Source organism: Ambystoma mexicanum, chromosome 1q (genome assembly GCF_040938575.1).
Source record: "Ambystoma mexicanum isolate Mex_15411 chromosome 1q, UKY_AmexF1_1, whole genome shotgun sequence".
Classification (NCBI taxonomy): domain Eukaryota; kingdom Metazoa; phylum Chordata; class Amphibia; order Caudata; family Ambystomatidae; genus Ambystoma; species Ambystoma mexicanum.
In genome coordinates, this window is record NC_090922.1 from 905,950,689 (window position 1) to 905,973,840 (window position 23,152).

A 23,152-nucleotide genomic window follows, 5' to 3' on the forward strand; every position below is an offset into this window, starting at 1 on the left:
CCTCCTTGTGGCATCAATCTTAGTGTATTCACAGAATAGTGTGGGCGAGAGTGAGGGAACACGTGTGTCTTAATTGCCAATTGCTTTTGTTGGTAGTTGAGGCCTGGTTTTAGGGAGCTTAACTATAAAGGTAGTTCTTTTAATCAGGAGCCCCTCACAGAGCGATCAAGGAAATCTAGACCCTGCAATGGTTCCTAATTTTGAGGGTCCCTTGCCTCGCCGGTTGGCTTCAATTCTACTTGTTTTGTTCACGTTATCAGAGCATCCTTTGCCATGCTTTGCTCATGGTGCCTGCATCCAGTAGGTTTGGTATTGAAATGCTGCCTCATTCCAGTGTTAATTGGCCTGTGTCGTCTTCGTGGTCGAGCCCTACCACTTGTCTGAAAACATCTAATTGTACCGTGTGTTTGTTAATCCAAAGCTGCTCTGGTGAGGTAGTCACCACCTCCCCCACACCCCCTCCTGTTTGTGTTTTTTTGTGTGTAGAACTACTTTTATATGGACCAGTCTGGTAACGACTTCTGGTTGTGTTCAGATTTTTTACATGTCTCCTGTCAGAACCAGCAATTGTATCCAGTCGTCCTGTTTCCATCCTACCTGGACTCACGTTTCCCCCATCTCATTTCAGCACGGGCCGATTACACCAACACTGTTTCAGTGAGAAATTGTGCCGAACTGGCAGTGCCAAACCGGCTCCTGCAGCGAAATTGCTGCGCCAAATCGGCCTGAGCCAAACTGGCCACGCCGAAATGTCCTGCTCCGAAGATTCAAACCTGTAAAAAGGCAAATATTGCTAGAAACAAAAAGGTGGGTCGAGTTAAAGGGGGTGAAGGAATCAGGCGAGTGTGGCGGGCGTGGGTGGTCCTTTTGTGTTGTTGGCCGTCCAGGTTATTTGTCTTGAAAATATGGTCACCCTAGATAAGGTGAAGACCTGGCCATTATTAAGAGGAAGTGTTGGTGGAACAAACTGTGTGCAGAAGTGTTATAGCTGCTGTGAAAGCTCGGCCTAGGGACTGTCTCCTTACACAACCTCATGTTTTGAGCAGTGCTTTAAATGGGCCGGCCGACCCGGCCCTCAGTACCTACAATTCTTATTTTTGAGCGTTTGAGTACCTGCACTTCGGAACGCCTGAAAGAGTACTAGTACTTAACTATCTTGTGAAGTGAAAATGAAAGCTTTTCATTTCACTTTATCACAATTTAAAGGATTAGGCTTCTGCAGCCTTTGCTGCCCTCCTCTTACATACATACAATACAGCTCCCCATGACAGAGCTCAGCACAAAAGGGGTACTTATCTCCGAGAAGCAGCAAAGAAAGAGGAAGATATTGTTTCAGGATGTGATGCAAGGACTGTTGCTGGGACTGGATTGGTTACGTGATTAAGGTCAAACTACAGGATCCTGGGGCCTTCTGGGGAGTTGTAGTTCAGGATGTCTGTAGTTTGGTGGACTTTTTTAGTTCTGTTTTTAGTTTGTATTTTTCTGAGAGTTGGAAATTGGAAAAGTAAAGTTTTGAATTTTTCTTTAATTGAGCTGCTGAGAAGTGGCATTAAAGAGTTTTAAGCATAATGCTCGCCTCCGAGTCTTTAATAGAATCAAGACTACCAGCACCATCAGCCTGGGTAATCTTCATTGTTACTGCTTTGTAGATGATACATGCAGTCTTGAACAGTATCCTGGCTTGGATTGGAAGCCAATGTATTTCATGTAGGATGGGGGAACCAATCTCTTCCTCTTTTTTTAGTTCTGATTTTAGTTTGTATTTTTCCGAGAGTTGGAAATTGGAAAAGTAAAGTTTTGAATGTTTTTGAATTGAGCTGCTGACAAGTGGCATTAAAGAGTTTCAAGCATAATGATCGCCTCCGGTCTCGACATAGAATTAGCATACAAGCGTATCTGGTGGCTAATCTCCATATATCTGGTGGAACATGCTCCTCGTGCAACAAATCGACCAACCAGTTTGAATCACATTTCGTCTGCAGAGAGAGGACCCGCAAACAATCCTTTTCTTGTCATGGATCCAACCTCTGGAACGCCAACCCGGTGTTGGCTCGGAATACCCCCCAATTCTCCAATTTCGCAAATCTCTCAAAACATGCCTCTTTGAACAACACTTAACCCAGGACTAATTCTAATGGATGCACATACCGAGCACAGATCTCGCAGTACTGCACTACTGTTTGCTAGCCCAAATGCTGGCTACCGACACTGTACAGTGCTCTGCTGTTCAACTAGGTCCGTGCTTTAAACCATAAAATTGTTTGCAGAGACCATGTTAACCTGAGCAGGGACAATGGTGGCATTCTCTCAACTGAAGATAAAATATGGCCAACTGGACAGCAAAGTTTTGAATTAATGAAGGATATACATTTGCCGATCCAAATTCACGCACTGGAGATTTCTGGGACTCCACTTGCAACACCTATAAGCCAAAACTATTGCATTAAAGTACAGATAGGGGGAGATGGCAGATGAGGAGGGACACACAGCCTGCCGGTGTTTGGTTATTTGCCCACCCATTTACTGCCCATGCTAATCCCTATGTGCCTTCCCATCCGGTTCTGGCCCCCCCCGTCCAAAACACTGCCTCATGGCAACTCGTTGTGCTTGCTGTAAGCCAGCCCTACCATCAAACTTTGCACTCAAAGAGCATGCCAGTGTTTTTTCAAAGCAGTCTTCTGAGAGTTTACAACTTAATTGGAGTTGTGAACCTGCTACTGATGTAATATAAATGTCTTTTTGGATCTGCCTTCAGCCACTCTATTTATAAGCACTCTGCGTGTCCTTCACTGAAGTCCTTTTAAGGATATACATTGGTGAAGCCAACAGTTTTGGCTTGTGTATAAGTATTAAGCATTTGCCAGGCACTGCCATTAGATACACAGGTACTCGCACCATTTTAAACATGCTTCCATTAATGGCCAGCTAACAACATCAAGGCTTTGCCTGGCAAAGGCATTTCTCCTGCCTACACACAAGTCCAAACTGTTGGCATTGCCAATGCTTGTCTCAATTTTGAATGATCTCTGAATTGAATTTGTAGATTAAGTCTACTTTGGGCCAAACCTGATGTGAAGAGTGTTGAGGACAGTCTGGTTAGCTTGGGGGAGTTTAGGAAGTGTTTTGTTTTCATCTCGGGATAGTCTTAAAATAAAGCAGCCAACAAATTCCTGGAAACTACTACAACACATTTATGCATTGTTTTCAATACGTTATTTCTTTTACCAAAATTGGCCTTTAGCTCCAATATCTTCTAGACTCTGTGAACTGGTTTGTCTTAAGTGCCTTAATGTGTGCTTGCCCAGTGCCACATTGTATAAACCAGTTGTGATCACTTTAGGAGAATGTGAAATCGGATCTAGAAATCTGATCAGCAGCTATAGGTGTGCTCCTCACAGTAGCTCGTGAGTTCACTGCTGGGGTTTAAGTGCGGATCCCACCCATTAACAGCAAGTACTCCAAAGACATTGTATTGCAAGCCTTGGGATTTAGGATGGGCTCTGACTGGTAACACGTGAGATTTTACAATATGTTACAGGCAAGGTTTGCCGTGACACACCCGGCAATAAGTGCCCGAGATGAAAAACACTGTATGCTTAGCATACCACTATATGCATCACACTACAGAGGCAGTGGCCGGTGCAGTACTCCAGCAGAAACTATGCCACTAGATGGAGAATGGCCTAGAAAATGGTTAGTCCACTCTTGAGTATTTTACTAGTTGATGTGATGCACGTAGTTTCTTTCCCAATTAATAAAAGTTAATTTAGAACACCCGTCACATAAAATACTCTGAAAGCATGCTATCCTCTTACATGCACGTGTACAATGTTAAAAGGTAATTTGCAGAGGATAGTAGATTGTGATTGTTTATGCAATAATGCAGGCGGGGAGGTATCTACATTTTTTAAGGGTACCACAGATATCATGCTCTTTGTATTTGCCTGCTTTGTGAGCTGCTCAAATGTCCGCTTGATCTCAAATTTGTTTGACTTCAGCTCAATGTGTCTCAATTTCCGCATTGCTATGCCAGTTTAACATTTGCCCATGTAAGCACATAGTCTTGCAAAATGTGCTATCCCAGTTTCATCCTGGGTAGGAAATGGCCTATTGCCAGTTAGGTATTTACTGTGGCAATAAGCCCAGAGACAGCCGGCCAATACCCCCCCAGGTAATGCCCCGGGGGCCTGTTACACGCCTGAGCGCAGCAAGGGCCTTAACAAGGCCCTGGGGGCATTACCATGGGTGGCATTGGCCCGCTGTCGATGGGTTTATAGATATTAGTACCCCGGCCCATTAGACAGTGGCAGATCTAAGGCAAAGGGGCCCCATGGGCAAAAATGAAAAAGGGCCCAGGGCGGGTGGGGCATGGAGGCGGAGCCTAGTGTGGGTGGAGTTTAACAATGATGATTTTTAAGGAAAAAAGCTTCATTTCTTTAAGTAGTTTTTTTTGTTTTCAGCTTTCAGTGTTTAGGGGTCTGACTCTAGCTGGAGGCAGCTGGTCCTCCTCGCCAGGTTTTGCTGTCTATGGTGGTAATATTGAATGATTAAGACACATCAGTGCCTTGTGTGCCTAACAGTCCCACAGCGTTGTGGTTTTATTCTGTGTTGTGTGTTCAAGACCCTAAGGCAGGGGAAGTAGGAGGGGGCAATCAGCTGCCCCTATTTTGGCTACTACACAGCAACATATATCTTACTTTCATGGCATTGAATTTGCACTTTGCCTTGTCTGCATGTTACAGGCTGCCCTTTGCTTGCTCTCAGCATAACTGAAGACTTTAAATGTGTGCTTTGCAGCAGGTTACAGACTGCCTTTGATAGCACCTAGCATCCAGCATTGTTCTCTTTTGCTCAAGTTTCATCTGCGTTAGCACCTTGCTGACAGAGCAATTACAAACTTTTTTAGTGTCAGTTTGGTGTTTCAGTTATACTCTGGCTGCCTGCCCTTGAGACCAAAGAACATTCTTATTTAAGGAATGCAAGGGTGCTACAGTGTCCAACCCCTCCCCACACCTGTAAGTAAGTGAGGGCCCATTCATATTGAAATGGGCCCCCACAAGCTCTAACAAATGTTTAGCCAGGCCCTGTGAGCGAGCACTCAAGCTGCTCTTTGTTTTTCCAATGTGCCTGATTGCCACCAAGCAGGGATGAGGGCGTGTCTGCTGTGGCTGGTGTGAAGTGATTTATACAAGGACATGGCAGGGCCCGCCCACTCTTTGTCCGTCATATAAGTGCTAAATCCGCCTCTGCCATTAGACTAGGGTACTAATAGAATTTTTTTATATTGAGCCAATCACCTTTCAGTGAAATCCCGTGGAACGCAGTGCCGGGTACTAATGCATTAAATGGACACCTGCTCATTTGACAGTGTCCCTTTAAATTATAACCCAGTCTGTCCAGTCTTGGGGATGCTGCTGTTTCTGCAGATGGAGCTGGGCAGGGTTCTCTGCTCTCGCTCCTTCACAGTGAGGGTGTGTGGCACCACCTCACTGCCTGTTATGGAGGAGCCACTTTGATCCTCCGGTTAGTCATGTGATACTGAAGAATGCCTTTTCACAGTGAGGAGGAGTTTGCTTACATTCTGCAGCATGCTGTTGAGTGTGTGTACGTGGCCCATGGAAAATATGTGCATCCTAGGCGAAATGAATGCTACCGATGAATGATGTATTATCCTTGCACCCCGTAGATCGACACGACCCTTCCACGGATCAGCATGATCCATCCACGTTCCCCTTGGGACAATGACTCCATAAACTGAACCGTGGTAGTCTTGCTCATTATGATTTTGGGTGATGTGGACATGTGTGACAAAGCTGTAGGTGTTTTTCTTATATTTTTATCTTTGTAAATCTGGTTAATGGCCTGTCACTGTAGATTGAAGAGCGGATATGTCCAGAATAATTCTTGGCAGAGCGATCCTTAATGGACAGGAAAATAATGTATCTTTTAACAAGCTATATATTTGTAAAAACAGATCCATGTTACTACGCCGGCCAAAATGCACCCCCAAACACCATCCTAGAAAGTGAATGGAAGGAGTGCAATGTAGCTGCCGTTTGTCTTGAATTGTTCATGCTGTTGCTGTTAGGGAATTGTATAGATCTATATGGTGAAGGAATTTTAAATATATAGAACTATTATGGCTTGAAAAAGCATCCCAAATGTATTCGGCACCATAGAAAAGAAACTGGACATTGTATTCAGCGCAAAAGTTTGATTAGTGGCATATATTGGCGCTATAAAAGTAAAAAAAAGAAATCTCATGAATCGGATTTTGAAGAATAAACGTTTCAAGCTTTTTCTAAAACGTATAAGGTCCCCATCAACGAGAAAGGTAACAAATTTAACATCTTGGTGGCAAGAAATGTAAAGCAATGGGCGTCAAGCTTTTCGTTTTTCTTTTTTTACCCGGTACCAGAAATCAGTAATGTATGCAAGTCACTGTATTCTACTTGGCACCAACGAAGTCATTTGGGGGTCACCAGCAGGGGCGGATTTAGCGGTCGCAAGGCATACAAACGGCGAGCGGGCCCCCCAACCCCCTTCCCTTCCTTCCCACTGAGCAATGCATCCATTAAGGTGGAGGGGCTGCCACGTTTACTATGTATAGAGGTTCCTTAGGTGTTGAGCACGGTCTTGAGTGATGCCTATGAAATGCATAATTAACGGGTTTGTGATTAGCCCTCTAGTGAATAGGCAGATTGTGGTCTCCTACCATTTACAAGGGCCCATTATCTACAAATGAGCGGCAGTTGGCGCCGCATAGCCAGGCCTTTCCCCCTGGTGCGAATGTCCACTCTGGGTGTCAATGGGTGGCGGGGCAAGTACACAACCTTTCGCGCCCACAAGGAACTTTAAGCAAAAGGCATCACCTAAAATGACGGCCATTTGCTGTTTTTCCATTTCACCTCCCAGTTTATTCCAAGAAGACCAAACGCATAATGGGCTAGAGTGAATAAATTAACACATTCCCGCAATAAAGCCCACATTATAAAAAATAGCATGTGTCCCTAAAGTTTGCCATTGTGCACTCGTGATCATGATTAACTTCGCCCACCCTAAGCTCCACCTCTTTGGCCCACACATCTTGGGCCCTTTGTCACTTGATGCCCATGGGGCCCTTTGCCTTAAATCTGCCACTGGTCACCAGAGGTGGTCGCTGCTAACGCTGCCTTCCTTTTGCTACTCATGGCACTGTCCTTGCGACTCCCTGGTTTGGCAGTCACAGGGGCAATACAAAGCAACTATCCTCAAAAGCAGTGCTTTATAGGAAAAAAAAGTGCAGGTACTCAAAACCACACTTTCGGCTCTGGTCGTTTTGGCGTGGCACCAGGTCCCTTTAGGCACCCCCTGTTTGCAAGCAATACTCAGTGAGATTACATTCTGTTCCAAGGATCAGACACTTTAGTAAAGCAGTGTATCTGAGATCTTTCACACAAACTTCCAGTTTGTTATTTATTGTGTTAAGAATGTTTGAATATCTGTATTAAATGGGACTTTCTTTTTTGAAAATCAAACTAGCAGGTCTGATGGCTGTAAACTAAGCTTTAGAATGAGTTTTATTATTGTTAGTGGTCGTTGCCTAATAAGAAATTTGGTAGGTAACACAAGCTCTGTGCGAGTTTTCTGGTGAAAATGTTCCATCACAACTCCATTTACTTTAATATTTACTTCTAAGAATAGGGACTGCTAATAACCAACATCTTTACAAAGTAATTTCCCGGGCTTTCCAAAATCAATCCCTGCTCGATCAAGATACACCAATGGTAACGGGTGAAGCCCACTTAGTGAAACAGTGTTCTGTGTCTAGTGTGCTGCGAGCACAGTAGATGCGTGTGTGCTGCGAGCACAGTAGACGCATGTTCGTTTCTCCTTTTGTTCTGCAGGCTGGGTCCCGATGGACATTATGGGCACTGCGGGTGGTGGAGAAAGGAGAAGGGAGAAGGGAGAGGGCTCTGCTTTCCCCAGCAGAGGCTGCAGGAGCCTAATCCTTTAAATTGCGATAAAGTAAAATGAAAAGCAAGCAAGTTGGCAGTAGCAGTTTTATTGATTGCTGTTACCAGTCAAGTGTTGCGCTACAAATGCGATTATTTACGCGTGGTTCTGAGGTGTTAGCGCGCGCAGCGGAGTGTTGAGCAGCGAAGTTTAGGGAGCGCAGAGAGTTGGGCAGGAGAGCACTGGGGCAGCGTGTCATCTTGCTCGCGCTCAGGTGACCCGTGCTCTCCCCGTCAGGTAAGACATCTATCCTAGAAGTGGGGCTTTTCGTGACCGCGTATGCGGTTTAGAGTAAGGGACCCACAAGTACTCCCGATCACGTGACGGGAACTTGTCCCGCACATGCGTGATCGGGAATTTCGTCATTTATACGAGTGCGGACTGCAGCAATGTCTCTAGCCCACACGGCCTCCTATTTCATTGGGATTTAGCGCAGAGCCGCTTTCTTCTGGCTCCCTGAGGCACACCATATTAATACAGAAAAAAAACAAGAAAAAAGTGAGATCTTTGCATTATAAAAGAGACTGACTGGGGACATTCTCCATTCATGGCTGGGATGGAGGAGAGCACCACTCCTGAATTCAGTGAGGAGGAGTGGGAGGGCGATAAGGATCTCTCCCTCAGCTTTAAGAGGGTCCTAGGTGACTCTATGGCGGTAGCTGTGTCTCAGGGTGTTAAACCCATTCAAGAGCGCTTGGCGGCGCTAGAGTCCCTTATATCAACTAAAGTCTCTGAAAGAAGGAAAAAGGATCTCCGTCCTGGTGAGGGAACCTCGCAGGGACCAAAGAAGAAAAAATTGAAAGCGCTAAAGGGGGTGGATAAGACCCGGAAGAGCCCCCACTCTTCTACCCCCAGGGTCAGATGTCAGGGAATCAGATCAAGCCCAGAGAGGTAGCCAGACCCTTTGATAAGTTGAAGGAAGCTTTTCTAAGGGAGAAGGCTGTGCCGAGCCTCATACCCCCGCCCCAGGGGTGTTAAATATAGGGGACGCCGAGGAAGGCGACAGCTCCTCGAATGCAGAGGAGGAGGAGGTCGAGGAAGAAGAGATTATGGAAGAGGATGGAGTGGGCAGACAACACAAGAGACCCAAGAGTCCGCACGAGGATGATATGGAGGATGTGTTTGATCCGGACAGTATCAGACACCCTAAATCCACAGAGTGGAACCCCCTCCCCAAGAGTGGCCCGTTATATGGCGCAACGGATTCGAAAGCCCTTAGAAAGGGAAGTGCGCTTCAGAATGAGGGCAGAGTGTCCCAGAGCTTCCTGGCAAAGTTATGGAAACACCAGAATTGGACGCCAAGATGGTCACCTTCATTACTAAGGCGAAGGATGTCAGGAAGGGAGTTGACCAAGCCTGGAGGTCCTGCCAGGACAAGCTGTTAGACGTGGCTGGTCCTCTAGCTAAGATTATGGACCTGGTGGAGAGGTCCAGGGATACCGGAGAGCCGGTAGAACCGCAGACTTTGGCTAATTGTGTGCAGAGGGCCGTCTGTTTTTAGGTAACGCCAGCTGTGCGATTTCAGCTGAAAGGCGCCGCAGCCTCTTGCTAAAGATTGACAGCAAGTTAGGGGACCTTGCTAGTTACGAGGTTGGCGGAGCGGCTAAAGGTATGCCTTTTGGTGAAGCTTTCGCTAAGGAGATGTCCCGATTCGTCGGGACCTAGACAGCACTCGAAAAAGCCCAGTCAAGCATCTGTAAAATATTTCCCAGGTGCTTTTTTGCCGGGACCGGTCGCCTCAGAGGCCGAGCGGCCGGTCGTGCTTTCACAAGACGGCCTCAGGGATCCAGGACCCAGTATTGGGAGAACCGGCCACAAGATGTCTTTTTTTCCCACAAGAGGCAGAGGTTTCCGGGGAAGGAGAGGCCGGGGAAATTTCCGGCAGCAGAGTTCAGCCGGCGGTAAATGCACAGAGCGAGGAATACCCCAGGGTGGGGGGGGGGGTGTACGGCTTTGCATGTAAACAAGTGGCGCGAATTATCAAAAGATGTTTGGGTATTACACGCAGTAGTAGGTCTGAGCCTAGAGTTTGTAAATTCTCCCCAGCAGGCCCGTATGCCAGCGAGCATACACATGTCAAAGGACAAGGAGTTGCTTCTGCAGAAGGAGTTGCTAGCTCTAGTGCGCAAAGGAGCAATAGAAAAGTGTTCCGACGGAAGTCAGGGTTTTTACAGCAATATGTTTCTGGTCCACAGGAAAGGGAAGTTGAGACCAGTGATAAATCTGAAGGAGTTGAATGGATGGCTAGTTTACAGACATTTCAAGATGGAGGGTATCCACCTCCTCAGAGACATGTTGCACAAGGGAGATTGGGTAGCGAGATTGGATCGGAAGGATGCATATCTGACCATTCCGGTGGCTCAGGAATTCAGGGACTATCTCGGGTTCAGATGGAAGGGTCAGAGTTGGCATTTCACGTGTCTGCCGTTCGGCCTAGCCTCGGCCCCATGGGCCTTTACGAAAATCATGAGGCCTGTGGCGGAGGAGATCAGGAACTGGGGTATCAGAATAATAATATACTTGGACAATATCTTAGTGTTCGGTCAGAGCAAGGCGGCATTGGAAGCACAGGTCCAATGGGTATCCAAGCTCCCTCGGATTTCTGATAAACCGAGAGAAATCGGAACCCAGTTCGAAGCAATGTATGGAATTCCTGGGATTTATGATAGATACTAGAAAAGCCACGTTGGAACTGCTGCAACACAAATTGAAAGGTATAAAGAAAGAATGGAGGACCGTTTTGGAGAGATGACATATTTCGCTTCGGAGTCTAGCTCGGATAGTGGGACTCTTGGCAGCATCCATTCAGGCTATTTTTCCGGGCCCTTCATTACAGGGCGCTCCAGAGACTGAAGATCAGGCATTTACAGGGGGGAGTGAAGTATCACCAGTTAGTGCCATTAGACAACGAAGGAAGAGCCGAGCTGCAGTGGTGGCTAGGGAACATGGAGGCATGGAACAGCAGAGCATTTTCGGGTACGTGCCGGAGATAAATATAGAGTCAGATGCAAGCAGGTTAGGCTGGGGCGCCAGGTGCGGACAGTTGCAGACGGGAGGGAGGTGGTCAGAGGAAGAGCTGAAACTTCATATAAATTGCTTAGAGCAGTTAGCCGGGTCATTTGCGGTAAACACTCTCGCCAAGGACAAAGTGAATTGTTGCATACTGCTGAGAATGGACAATATCTCAGCAGTGAAGTATATAAACAAGTTAGGAGGAACAAGATCAAAATTGCTAGCAGAACTGGCAAAGGATTTCTGGCATTATTGGCTTCAGAGGAAAACAGATCAGTATCTTCTGGGAAAGCAGAACGTGATTGCAGACTGGAACTCCAGGTCTCTGGTAGATTCCAGCAATTGGATGTTGAGCAGGCACATTTTTGATCGGCTGCAGGAGATCTGGGGCCGGGTGGAAATAGATCTCTTTGCCTCCAGGTTGAACAATCAAGTTCGCACGTTTTACAGCTGGAGGCTGGATCCCGAAGTGGTAGAGACAGATGCATTTCTACACAGTTGGGCAGGAACCCTTTGTTATGCCTTTCCCCCGTTCATAACTTTGATGAGAGTGTTGGCGAAGGTCTGTCGGGAATGGGCAGAAATGGTTCTAGTGGTGCCGTTCTGGAAATCGCAAGTGTGGTTTCCGGTTCTGATGGAACTTTTCTCGTATTTTCCGAGGCCGATTCCGGAGGAAGCGGATCTTCTATGCAGCGCAGGAGGTCAAGTACATCCCTTAGTCCAGACAGGGGCCCTGCAGTTGTTGGCTTGCAGAATTTCAGGAGACGATGGGAGTTGCCGGGTCTTTCGAAAGAAGCTGCAGAACGTATCAATGAATCATGGGCCCGAAAGAAGCTGCAGAACGTATCAATGAATCATGGGCCCCTTTCACGTTCATGAGCTATGATACAGCTTGGGCAAAGTGGGAGCAATGGTGTGAACAGCAATGTGTTCATCCCGTTTCGGCTCCTGTAGTGCATGTGTGACATTTTTTGGCGGAAGCGTCTCGCAGAGAACAAGCCTTTCGTACGCTGGGAGTATATAGGTCGGCAATTTCAGCAGGACATGAGAATTATGAAGGTCGTCCGATCGGGGAGCATCCAGCGGTTGTTAGGTTATTGAAGGGGGATCAAGGTGTGCAAGCCTCCAGTTCCCAGATATTCTGTTTTGTGGGATGCGGAGGTAAATTTTCGACTTTTTTTTTTAGCAGTGGCCAGATAACAAGTTTTTGTCAATTCAGCGGCTGTCTGGCAAGCTTGCTATGCTTTTGTGTTTGGTATCATGCAGGAGAGTGTCTGATGTGAAAGCCTTAGGAGGTTGATGGGAAGATTTTCTATCCAGACGGAATAGCATTTCAGATTGTACAGAGAACTAAAAGTGCATCTTCAGTGATTTCATACCCCTATTTTCCAGATGAACCTAAATTGTGTTTAGCACGTTGTATCAAGGAGTATGAGAGAGTGACTGCGAGTTTTAGGCCTCCAGGAGTGCAACAACTATTGATAGCGCGTAGGAAGCCATTTCATGCGATAGCGACAGCCACCATTGGTAGATGGGTGAGAGAAGTCACGCGCTGCGCTGGTAGAGTTCTGAGTTGTTTTGGGGCTCCCTCAGTCAGGGGAGCTATGGCTTCTAGAGCTTTTACTGCAGGGGTGTCATTGCATGATATTTTGAAGGCAGCTGACTGGTCTTCGGAATCTACTTTTAAGACCTTTTACTTTAAACCAGTCTCTAATGTGGCCAACCTAGTGTTGGGGAGCTTTGAACGAGCATAATGATCCCCTTCGGTCTTGACATAGAATGAAGATTACCAGGCTGATAGCGCTGGTAGTCTTGATTATATTAAACACTCGGAGGCAAGCATTATCCCTCCCACATACGCAGAGCAATGGAAGAAATGTGATTAGTTCTTGTAATACGTTTGTTTCTGGAAGTGTATTATTCTCTTTGATGTATTCAATGAAGTATCTGAGTCTGCGTATTACCTCCCTAATGATGTGTTTTTGATTTAATTCTAGGAGAAGTCCAGACTACCTGAGGGAGTTAGATGTCTTGACTAGGAAGCCGGAGCAAGGAAGCGAGCAGAGGTTGATGACTTTCAGAGGAGTTACTGTTCCACATTGGAAAGTTCAGGAATTTCGGTTGCTTTTTATACCACATCAACGAAAGAGGAATAGATTGGTTCAGGATGTGATGCAAGGGCTGTTGCTGGGACTGGATTGGTTACGTGATTCAAGTCAAACTACAGGATCCTGGAGACTTCTGGGGAGTTGTAGTTCAGGATGTCTGTAGTTTGGTGGACTTTTTTAGTTCTGTTTTTAGTTTGTATTTTTCTGAGAGTTGGAAATTGGAAAAGTAAAGTTTTGATTTTTTTTTTAATTGAGCTGCTGAGAAGTGGCATTAAAGAGTTTTAAGCATAATGCTCGCCTCCGAGTCTTTAATAGAATCAAGACTACCAGCGCCATCAACCTGGGTAATCTTCATTGTTATTGCTTTGTAGACGATACATGCAGTCTTGAACAGTATCCTGGCTTGGATTGGAAGCCAATGTATTTCATGTAGGATGGGGGAAATTCGGCCAAATTTCCGTGCTCCCGTAATAAGACATGCTGCAGCATGGTGGGCTGCTTTTAGGGAAGTCAAGCTAGCAGCTGGGAGCCCTGTCGGGAGAGCATTTCCCCCATCGATGTGCAAGACCATAAGGGCCTGCACTACGGTCCGGCAGTCCTGCGGCGGGATGAAGAGTTTGATATTTCAAAGGGTAGAGATTCCGAGCCAGGCTATTTAGGCGTTATTGGCTTTGTGTTTCTGGAAGGACAGATTGCAGTCAATGGTGAAGCATAAGGATTTTGCGAGTCAGAGTTGTGTATGAAATGCTTTCAGGCACAGATCATTGAGCCATTGTTGGACAAGTTGTTTTTTAGCAGGGGGGACCGAAGAGGACAAATTCATTATTGCATGCGGTAGGCAGTCGACATCCAGGACTGATGATGCCTGGGTAATCGCAGGGATGAATGGTGTCCTGTGTGCTATTTACTCTCATGTACAACTGAGTATTGTTGGGTGTCCTGACCCACGTTTGGACTATTATGCTGCAACATTTGGTGCTGTGGGCTTAGAAAATACAAGATGGCCGAAAAAGCCCACATTGCGCCAGAATCCAGGAAAATCGCACAGTTTTGGCGCACACCAAGATGTTCCCCTGACCTGCCACCCACCAGTGCGAGCGTAAGGGGCCAGGAGTGCCATGAGTGAAATGTGTGCCAAAGGAAAAACAGCAGTGCCGGTGGCTCAAAAAGCGCTTTGAAATCACCTTTGTTTCTCTGAAATGCAAGCTAAAAATGCCTATTTTAAACATTGCAAGATATTCAAAAATCTCAATGAACACCAGCAGACATTTGGCAGAAGGTAGGCTTGTGTGCATACAAAATCTGGAAAGAGCCCAAAATAATGTTCATAATGAAACTGGCTGAGCTGTGGATGTCAGCAGCTGAAGTGAAATTGGACTTAAAGTCACTAAAATCGAAATGTTTAAAATAAACGAGTGACCTACTGTTGAGTGTCATAGTTTGCAACTGTTAAATGTCATAGTTTTGAACTTAGAATCAGTGTTCTAGCTGCATGTGTAAAAATTGTAAGTTTGTTTTGAATGAAGAAAAACTGGGAACAAAAGTGACATTTGGCTGAAGCCTGGCTTGAAGAGATTGAATTCTGCCTGGCAACTACCCCCGACAGGAGTTGAAACTTGCTCAGCCACTCTTCCCAGGCCTGGCCTGCATTCTCCTGCCCTCGCCAAAGGGAGATGACACCTCTCTGATTGGATTAGAGGAGGAGCACCTGGGGATAACGGGAAACTGAACAAAGCACTGTCTTGGGCTCGGGCAAATGTTATATTGGGGGAGGTCGTAAAATAGCTTCCTCTTGGGAGAAGTGGGAGGAGAAGTGCCTCTGTGAGCAAGCTGAACTTGGGGAAAGTGGATAAACCAGAAATTCCACCATGTGCTTTGGAAAACCACACCCCTTTGGGGCCAGAGCATAATTTTAAAAAGATGGATAATTCATAGTGCGGACTTGTAAAAATTATATAAATAATATCATGCGTGTGATTTTTCTGTGCACATTTTAAGAGGTGTTAGAACTCTGTACCATGTTCTGAGGCAAAACCCCATGAATTATGGAGATTGCAGACACGGGGTTCACGCTAGAAAAATGAAAATTTACTGGAATATGTGTAGAAAGGCGGTGTACATTTGTGCCATTTTTGGTAAACGTCCGATATTGGTAAACCAACTAAAAACAAAAATAAGTTGTCATTTTTTAATGCAAGCTCTTAGGAAGATCAGAGTTGAACAAGAATGTACCTTAAGTCATCAGCAATCTGTACATGTAACCACAAGGGGAGTGTTCTTTCTGTATGCCATAAAGATGACTCACTCTGACTCACTGCCCCCTTCTCAAATCAGGTCAAAGAGAAATCCTTGACCTATCAAATCGTGAGTGGGTTGGGCAAAGAAAGTTAGCATCCACACCCATTTTCAAAAGACATAAAAAGCCACTGGAACCCAGGCAGGAATATTCACTTTCCACTTTCTTGCGGGATGCTTTGCCGGGAGACTCCAGACTTCAAATCCGTCAATCTCCAGAGACCAGAACTTTGAATCCAGACTCCAGAACTTGTAGCAGAGAGGCCTGAATCCACAAGCTGAATTCTTTTTCAGCAGGCCTCCAAATCATTTGCAAACTATTCAACAGCCAGGCGAGCTGTTTGAATTCTTTGCCAAGAACTTTTGCCAGAACCGATAGCAGAAACACCCAGAAAGCAGGGCTGTATCCAGAACCGCAGACCGGACCCAGACCAGATCGCTGTGAGCAGAACCAAAGATATGGAACCAGAGAACCAGTACCAGAAACCGCCCAGAAGTCCAGTCCAACCTGACCAGATCCGTTACGAAGTCGCATTCCTGTCCAAAATATAGTGTGATTACTCAGCCAGAACTATGCAAAACCAATCTCTTAGTTTAAAATAATCTAATTGAAACTATTTTCACCTATTGAGAACTGCATCATAGAAATCGTGTCCCTCCTGTTGATTCAAAGCTGCAAAATAGTCATCTGTCATTCTGAGCTTTACTTTTATTTTGAGAATCTACCTTCACAAAATTGTCTGTAGCTCTTGAACCGTTTGTGATAGAAGCGTGACTTATTTTAAAGCTGAGATTCTAAGCTTTCCAACAAGCTCTGAACCGACTTGCTACTCCTTATGCTTCCTCCGTAATTGCGCTCGACGCACGCGACTAAATTGCCGCAATTTGACATTTTGCTTCATTCCAGCCACGTGTAAAAACATTTGTCTTTTGCTTCCATTACGCAATTCCGTTTTCAACCTGGTAACCATCCCTGAATCATTGATAGGGCTGGCCTGAACTGATTTAAAGTATCCCTCACTCACCCTGAACCTCTAGAGGGAATTAAAGTAATTTTTAGCATATTTTTCCCTTCTTTGCATACCACCTTTAAACTACTTTGCCTGTGTTTAAAATCATCCCTGTTGCTCTCAGCTTGCTAGGGGGGAACTGAATTCGTATTGTACTGTGATTGTATTCCTGAAGACTGTGCGTGTTACTTTCACCTCCTTACATTGCATAGAGGGGGGGTGAATTGCCAAAAGGGGAAAGTGATTATATTATGTTTTGCTGAAATCATATCAAGTTTATTCCTGTGTTGCTTCTTTTCCACCTTGCATTTCCTTGTACCATATAAAGCACTCAGCTACCTTATCCTCTATACTACTCCTAAGTAATTAAACCAGTGTGCTAGCATATCATCATCCATTGTTGATCACTCACTGTCATATGTCTAAGTATGATATCAAATATTAATTTATTATACACGTGTGATATCTATCTATTCTTTAATTTTTCAAATAAACCTTTTTAATTTGCAAAACAAACCTACTTCTTGGCTCAGTGGGATTCTAAGAGAGGGGCGTTATATAAGGGTTTATCATCCAGAGTATAACTTGTCATAAAAACATATAAATAAGGGCTTTCCTTGGGCGTCCCAGACGAGGCACTGACTTAGTGGGATTGCTGAATTGAAGTCACTTAACAGTATCGTCTGCTTATTGTTGGATGGCTATATTGGTATCTTTGAGGAGAGTGACCAGAGGCTCCATGTAAAGGTTAAAAAGGACAGGTGAGAGGACAGAGTCTTGGGCGACTCCACAGGAGACCTGCAGTCGGTTAAATCGCAACAAGTTCATCTGGACAGCCTGGTGTCTGCCTGAGAGGTAGGAGGTAAAGCAATTCAGGGCAGTGCCAGAGAATACCATCCTGTCAGCAAGGAGGGAGAGAAGGATGCAGTGGTTGATGGTGTCGAATGCAGCCCAGAGGTCAGGGAGAATGAGGAGGCATAAGTCTCCCTTATCCATGATCCCTTTTTCTGGCCATTCAATTTACTGGAACTTACTGTGAGGGGCATCTCCAGGTTGATGGGTCTACTTTGCCATGGCCTTCCATGCAAGACCTTCATTTATCTGTACACCCTTCTGCTACCCTGCCTTGTCCCTAGGCATATGACAGCACTACATGGGGCACTGTATAATTGAACATCTGGCACGTTCTGAAGAGTCCCTTATGTGCAACACTATCTGCGCCTATGGTGATAGTACAGGACCATATATTGACTCAGCCAGGCCTTTGATGAACATAGCTAGGACTTAGGTCTTACCTGGGTATCTGATGGCAGTAAATGGCCATGAGAAGCAGCTCCTGACCCTAGATGTCTACCATTCCACACTGTTCTCCTGTGAGACTTCCCCATCTGCCTAACCACTATAGTCTTTCTAATTCTCCTTCCCTCATGTTTGCAATCACATCCCATCCCTCTTTGGAGGGTTGCTCCCTATGCGCCTTTCTTAGTACCCGTGGACATAACTACACTTCTTTGCACACTGGGGGAGTAAAGGGGCATATCATGGCCTGGTCTATGTGGATAGCAATAACTGCACATTATGGCAATACCTGGCCTAGAATGGGAGCACACAAGTAAATGATGGCACTACCTTCCACACAGCAAAACTCCCTGTTAATACCTAGCATCTGTATTACCTCACTATTTAATGGCATTATCTGGCCATTTGTTGCAAGTTCCTGGCTCAATGATGGTAGCGCGCAGACATAAAAGAAGGCACCTATTCATATGATGGGCAACACCGGGATTGAAACCAGATTTAGGATGGGACCATATATGGTCATAATGCTGACCTTTGCCATAAGGATAAATACTCCCTGAACTCGCAAATGGGGTCCCCAATATGCTCCGAAGTGCTCTTTACCGTATGCACCTTCCCTACGTTCCTTCCAAAGTTCTCTGCAGGATGGTTTAGTCTGCACCGCTTATCCCTGGGCCTCAAACAGAGAAAATGGCACATGTGGCAATGGATAGAACAAAAGCTGGCTGGACTATTAGGGTTGGGTTCAAGGGTGAGATAGTGGTAAGAATATGGGTCAGAAAAGAAGGATGTTCACAACGGGAGGGTTCTCATCCTCTATTGACAAGGGAAGAGAGTAGTCTAAGGAGGAGTAAAAGTAACAGTGAATGTATGGTGAAGTGAATGCAGAACAAGTGTAGACATACATTCCACTATACAAGGTTAGAGCCATTTGTTTTATGAGAGCTTCGACTTTTTCAAGAAATTATTCACGGTGTAGGATGCCTGGTTTATAACAAAAAAAAAAAAGATCAAAAAGGTAATGTACTTTATATTTACATTGCTGAAAATTCCTTGCTAGCTTGGGGAATTATTTTTTTTAAAAAACATACCTCATCATCAAAGGCTGGATTGGTCCGGCCAGACAGGACAGCAGGATTTATTTGAACCTGCTGATCTTCAATTACACACAAATAGGCATCATCTTCACCCTGGAAAAACAATATACTGTAAAAGGACCTAGAAAATAGTTTAACAAACATTTCTAAAAAATACATTTTTGTACTTCTCCACTCGAGTTTTACACCAGAACTCGTATCAAAAGCTACTAGTGCTTTCACATTCACCCATTAAGGACAATGTGTAAACAAATATGTTTTTGTTTTTAGTCTTGCAATAGTGGAAGAGGACTATGTGAATGGTTTATTTGCACCCGCTAGGTGATGTAACCTGGCATCAAGGTCAATCAGTGAGCTTAGAATGCTTTTTACATCCTGCTAGATTACAGGCTGCACTCAGAGCCCCATGAAGTGATGAAGGCTGCCAACTTCCCTCCCAGGATCTGGCCCTGGTTATTCCATCTGCCCTGCAACACTTACACCCCACCCACCTCCAACGACCCATTTTTCCATCCACTTCCCCAGTTTCCCGTACCTCTGTGTTCCTTCCTTCTGCACTCATTGGCTATCCTCTCCACTCCTGGCCCACCTCATGCTGGTACCAACGGCCAACATGGAACTAGAGAAGAAACTTCCTTCTTCCGTTTTGCATGGGAGTCATTTTGTTCTATAATTTTCTTTACAAATGGGAGAAACCACTGTGCCATTTGACAACTTAAAAAATGTTAGTGGCACCCTGGAAAGCATGCCTGGGTGCAAGTAGCTAGAACTCCCTCAGTGGGGGACATTTCCGCAAGGTAATGGCACTGTGGCCCAAAGTAAGGCCTTTGTTTTGCTCAGGCTGGTTATTTAGGACCCATGATACTACGAGGCGGTAAAGACCACACCTCTATCCCCAAACCTCAGGGGTTTTGGCTCAATATAAACAAAGAAAACACAAGAGAAACTTCTGTACTCATCTGTTGCGCACACTAACGTACCAACCCTTGCAAACTCCCACTTTAGGTCAGCCTTTTAAACTGTACCATACAGTACCATTTAATACCATACGTGCTAGGGAGAAGAAATCTGGAAGGATAGGATTCAACTTAACAAGGTGAGCATAAGCAAGAAGTCACCCTGTTACTTGCCAAGTCAGCACAGAATCCGTAGTCGCCAGGCAGTGCCCAGATTGGCTCGCAGGTACTCATTTGGTGCAGACTCCCCAAGTAGTATCATCACAGGAGGACATTGCGCCTTTGCATCAGTCTGTCCTCTTCTCTGAGAGTCCTTGTGAAGGGCATGCAGTAAAGGGACAATTACTGTTTGCAGCAGGTACCCCCAGGCCAGCCATTCTGCCCCATTTGTAGTTTGTTATTACACCTTCTCAGCTTGACATTATGTACTAGATGTCAAACTCACTTGTTAACTGGTATTGATATTTCAATCTCAGAGCATATCTGCCCTAATGTACCCTTCCTCGTATTGCAGAGGAAAAGCTTGACACATATGCCTATTATCGCCTGCAGGGTTCTTAATTTACCAGCTGTCAACTTTGGTGTATGGAATGTCACATCAGTTGTGAACAAAACGGACCTTTATATAGCTCTAGATCCATCTGAAGTTTCATGTTCTTAGCATCAAAGGCACCTGGATAATATAGTTTGATTCTCGTTGAATTACTGCTTTTATACTCAAAGCTCATTTGAGGTCATAACCTTACCCAAAAACCAAACAAATTAAATACACTTTTGTTATAATCCGCCACCTGGTTAACTCCTGTACGAAAGCGGCTACACTTTGTACATGTAGAAGACATCCAACATCGCCTCGAATGCTAAGTCGCTTGGCTCCAAACTGCACTCTACACTAGACCTTTATCAACACATTAAAAACATTGTAAGATGTTCACCGTCGGTGACGGCGGCTGCAAAAGAAAACACTACAATTCCGAGAATGATTGCACAACATTGTCCTAACAAAATGCAGACGTGCACCACTCGTCGTAAAGATCAAAGCCGAACTAATCGCCTTGCTGCGGTTTGTTTTCCTAGTGTCTTCTTTTTTTAAATTGTAGCGGATAACATGGGTCTATTTCTAAAACTAAACTTACTCGACTTAATCAGAACAGGCAAGAAATACATCAAAGAAATCATTGAATGTAAAAGGGCACAGTGAGTTTGCCGGCAATTATACGAATACAATACGAACCATCCATTGGTCGTGTGACAACGCGAAAGAGATGTAGCCCTCCCCCGGGCCACTCATTTCAATCAGCGCGGAATCCTCTTCTGCTTTAAAGGAGAGGAAGAAACACTTCGGGTCCGTCTGCGGGTCACAGGCTGAAGGGTTAGTTACACAGAATTTAGAAACGCCACATCCTGTAGAATTAAACTAGAGGAAAAAAAGGCAGACAATTAGAGAGGTGGAACAGACCAACTATTGTTTTAAAGGGAACGAGACGCATGCATTTCACGAAACCAATGGGTAGCAGAACAAAAGGTCATTACAAGAAACCGAATGGAAATCAGTCTAAAAAATGCTGTAATTAACATTCAAATTCCAATATAAAAGAATAAGAACCTTTCTTCTCCAGTTGGGACAGATAGTATTTTCAAACATGAAAACCCTCACATCTCCCTTTACAGGTGGCTGGATTTTAATAATACTAATGTCAAGTCGGCGCTCCACTGATGCATTCAAAATATAGGTCTGTGAAGGCCAACTACTTGCAAATTGTAAGGCAACGCAAATGTCTATCATTAGATGAGGCTGTGAAGCGATGCGGGCGCGCAAGCTGCGGCAGAGAGGTACCCCAAGTTCTCTCTAGTAGGGCTGGGGACGGATAACGCTTTCCCAGAGGAATAGCAACTCCCAGGAACGGACACTTCTGTGCAGCATACCAAGATTTTACATTGCGTATTTTTTCTTTACTAGCCTGATCGCTGTGGAAAACATCCTAACATTAAGGTGGGAACAAAAGCTCTCTACAAACACGTTTTAGCCGCTGTTCCGACACACGCCTCCATTCACATACAGCAGCATCACACTCACTCCGCCCATGGGGGCTGGATGGTAGCATCAGTGGCCCACAGCACTCTCATCCTAAGCAACATACGTGCCTGCAACGGAGTAGCTGAAGCAAGGACGCAGTACCCTCCAGCCCAGCTTCATGTCAGTCCCCAACTATGTTCAGCCATCTGCAAACACTTCACAGGAAGGGCACTATTGTCATCTGAAGGCAAGAATATAGCCGTGACATCCACGTCTGCCTGTGCTCTGTGGTCTACATTTCCATCTTCACTACAGATACTGGACCAGTTAGTGTTGTTTAGGATTGGGAGCATCAGCAGACTATCCAGGAAAAACACTGGCAGCCTAGCCTACCTTCTGCCCACGGCATGGGTGCACGGTGGCCGAAAAGTGGCCCTGTAAATGTTTGTCAAAGCGCCCCACATTACACTGGGCATGCAAGCCCAAACCATCGAAATAGGGCTTAGGGGTTTCCCCACAAAGTTATGTGGAAGAAAGGAGTTCAAATACTGAATTTTAAAGCACACTTGCCTCTCTCTATATGCAAAAATGACATAGCAGGGAAAACATACTGGACATATAATAACACATTGTTTATTTCGAAGGGACATGAGGAGAGATGAAAGGAAGTGGCCGGTGTGAAGGCCTGAGAAGAGAAAAATAAAACAGCAGAGGCTCAATGGCAAAAACGCCAGTTCCCTACAGGCCAGTGCACCGCTGGGCCAAGGGTAGGATTGGCCCATAAATTGGGTTCTGTGCGATCATTTCGGGATGAAACGCATGTAAATAGAGTAGGGCTATCAAATCCTGGAGTTGAAGCACTATAGCAGTGCAATGGTCGAGTTGCCACTTTGAACACAGTGAATGGCCAAAGATATTTAGTGTAATTGAACATAAAGGGAGCTGAAAGCACAAATAACGATGCTTTCCAGGCAAAATAATGTTGGCGCTATAACGTTACGGGTGGGAGGTCCTTGCTGCGTGAAGTGTGCAATCAGTATTTTTAAACTTTAGATTTTATCTAAAAGCCATATTATGAATCCTGCTGATTTCAAAATCAATTGCGTTGCACCCACCGAACCCACATAAAATGTACAGCAACACTAAACGACGCTGCCAACAAACAGAGCCCTCGTTCGGGTCAATGTCACAATCCATGGACACATCCAAAGTCACAAACTGCTTAGCTATTAATACAATCTCCAAAATGAGGACGCTGGCGGCACCACCCTGAACCTAGCCTGCCTGCAGATCACGTCAAGGGCAGTATACAAATGTCAATGGCATAAAAGGAGGTTTCACTACAAGGACTGGCATTCACACC

At 45.3% G+C, this 23,152-nt stretch overlaps 1 protein-coding gene across 4 annotated transcripts in view; it reads right to left on the minus strand.

Annotated features, from left to right (window-relative positions):
• The window catches only part of FRRS1 (ferric chelate reductase 1), a 730,440-nt gene that overhangs the window by 447,475 nt on the left and 259,813 nt on the right, over window positions 1–23,152 (minus strand). For all 4 annotated transcript variants that reach the window (XM_069641539.1, XM_069641540.1, XM_069641538.1 and 1 more), the window contains exons 6-7: window positions 21,007–21,189; window positions 18,811–18,909 (exon numbers count right to left, since the gene is read on the minus strand). In XM_069641539.1, coding sequence (XP_069497640.1) covers window positions 18,811–18,909; window positions 21,007–21,189 — 282 coding nt within the window. The remainder of the gene's footprint in view (window positions 1–18,810; window positions 18,910–21,006; window positions 21,190–23,152) is intronic.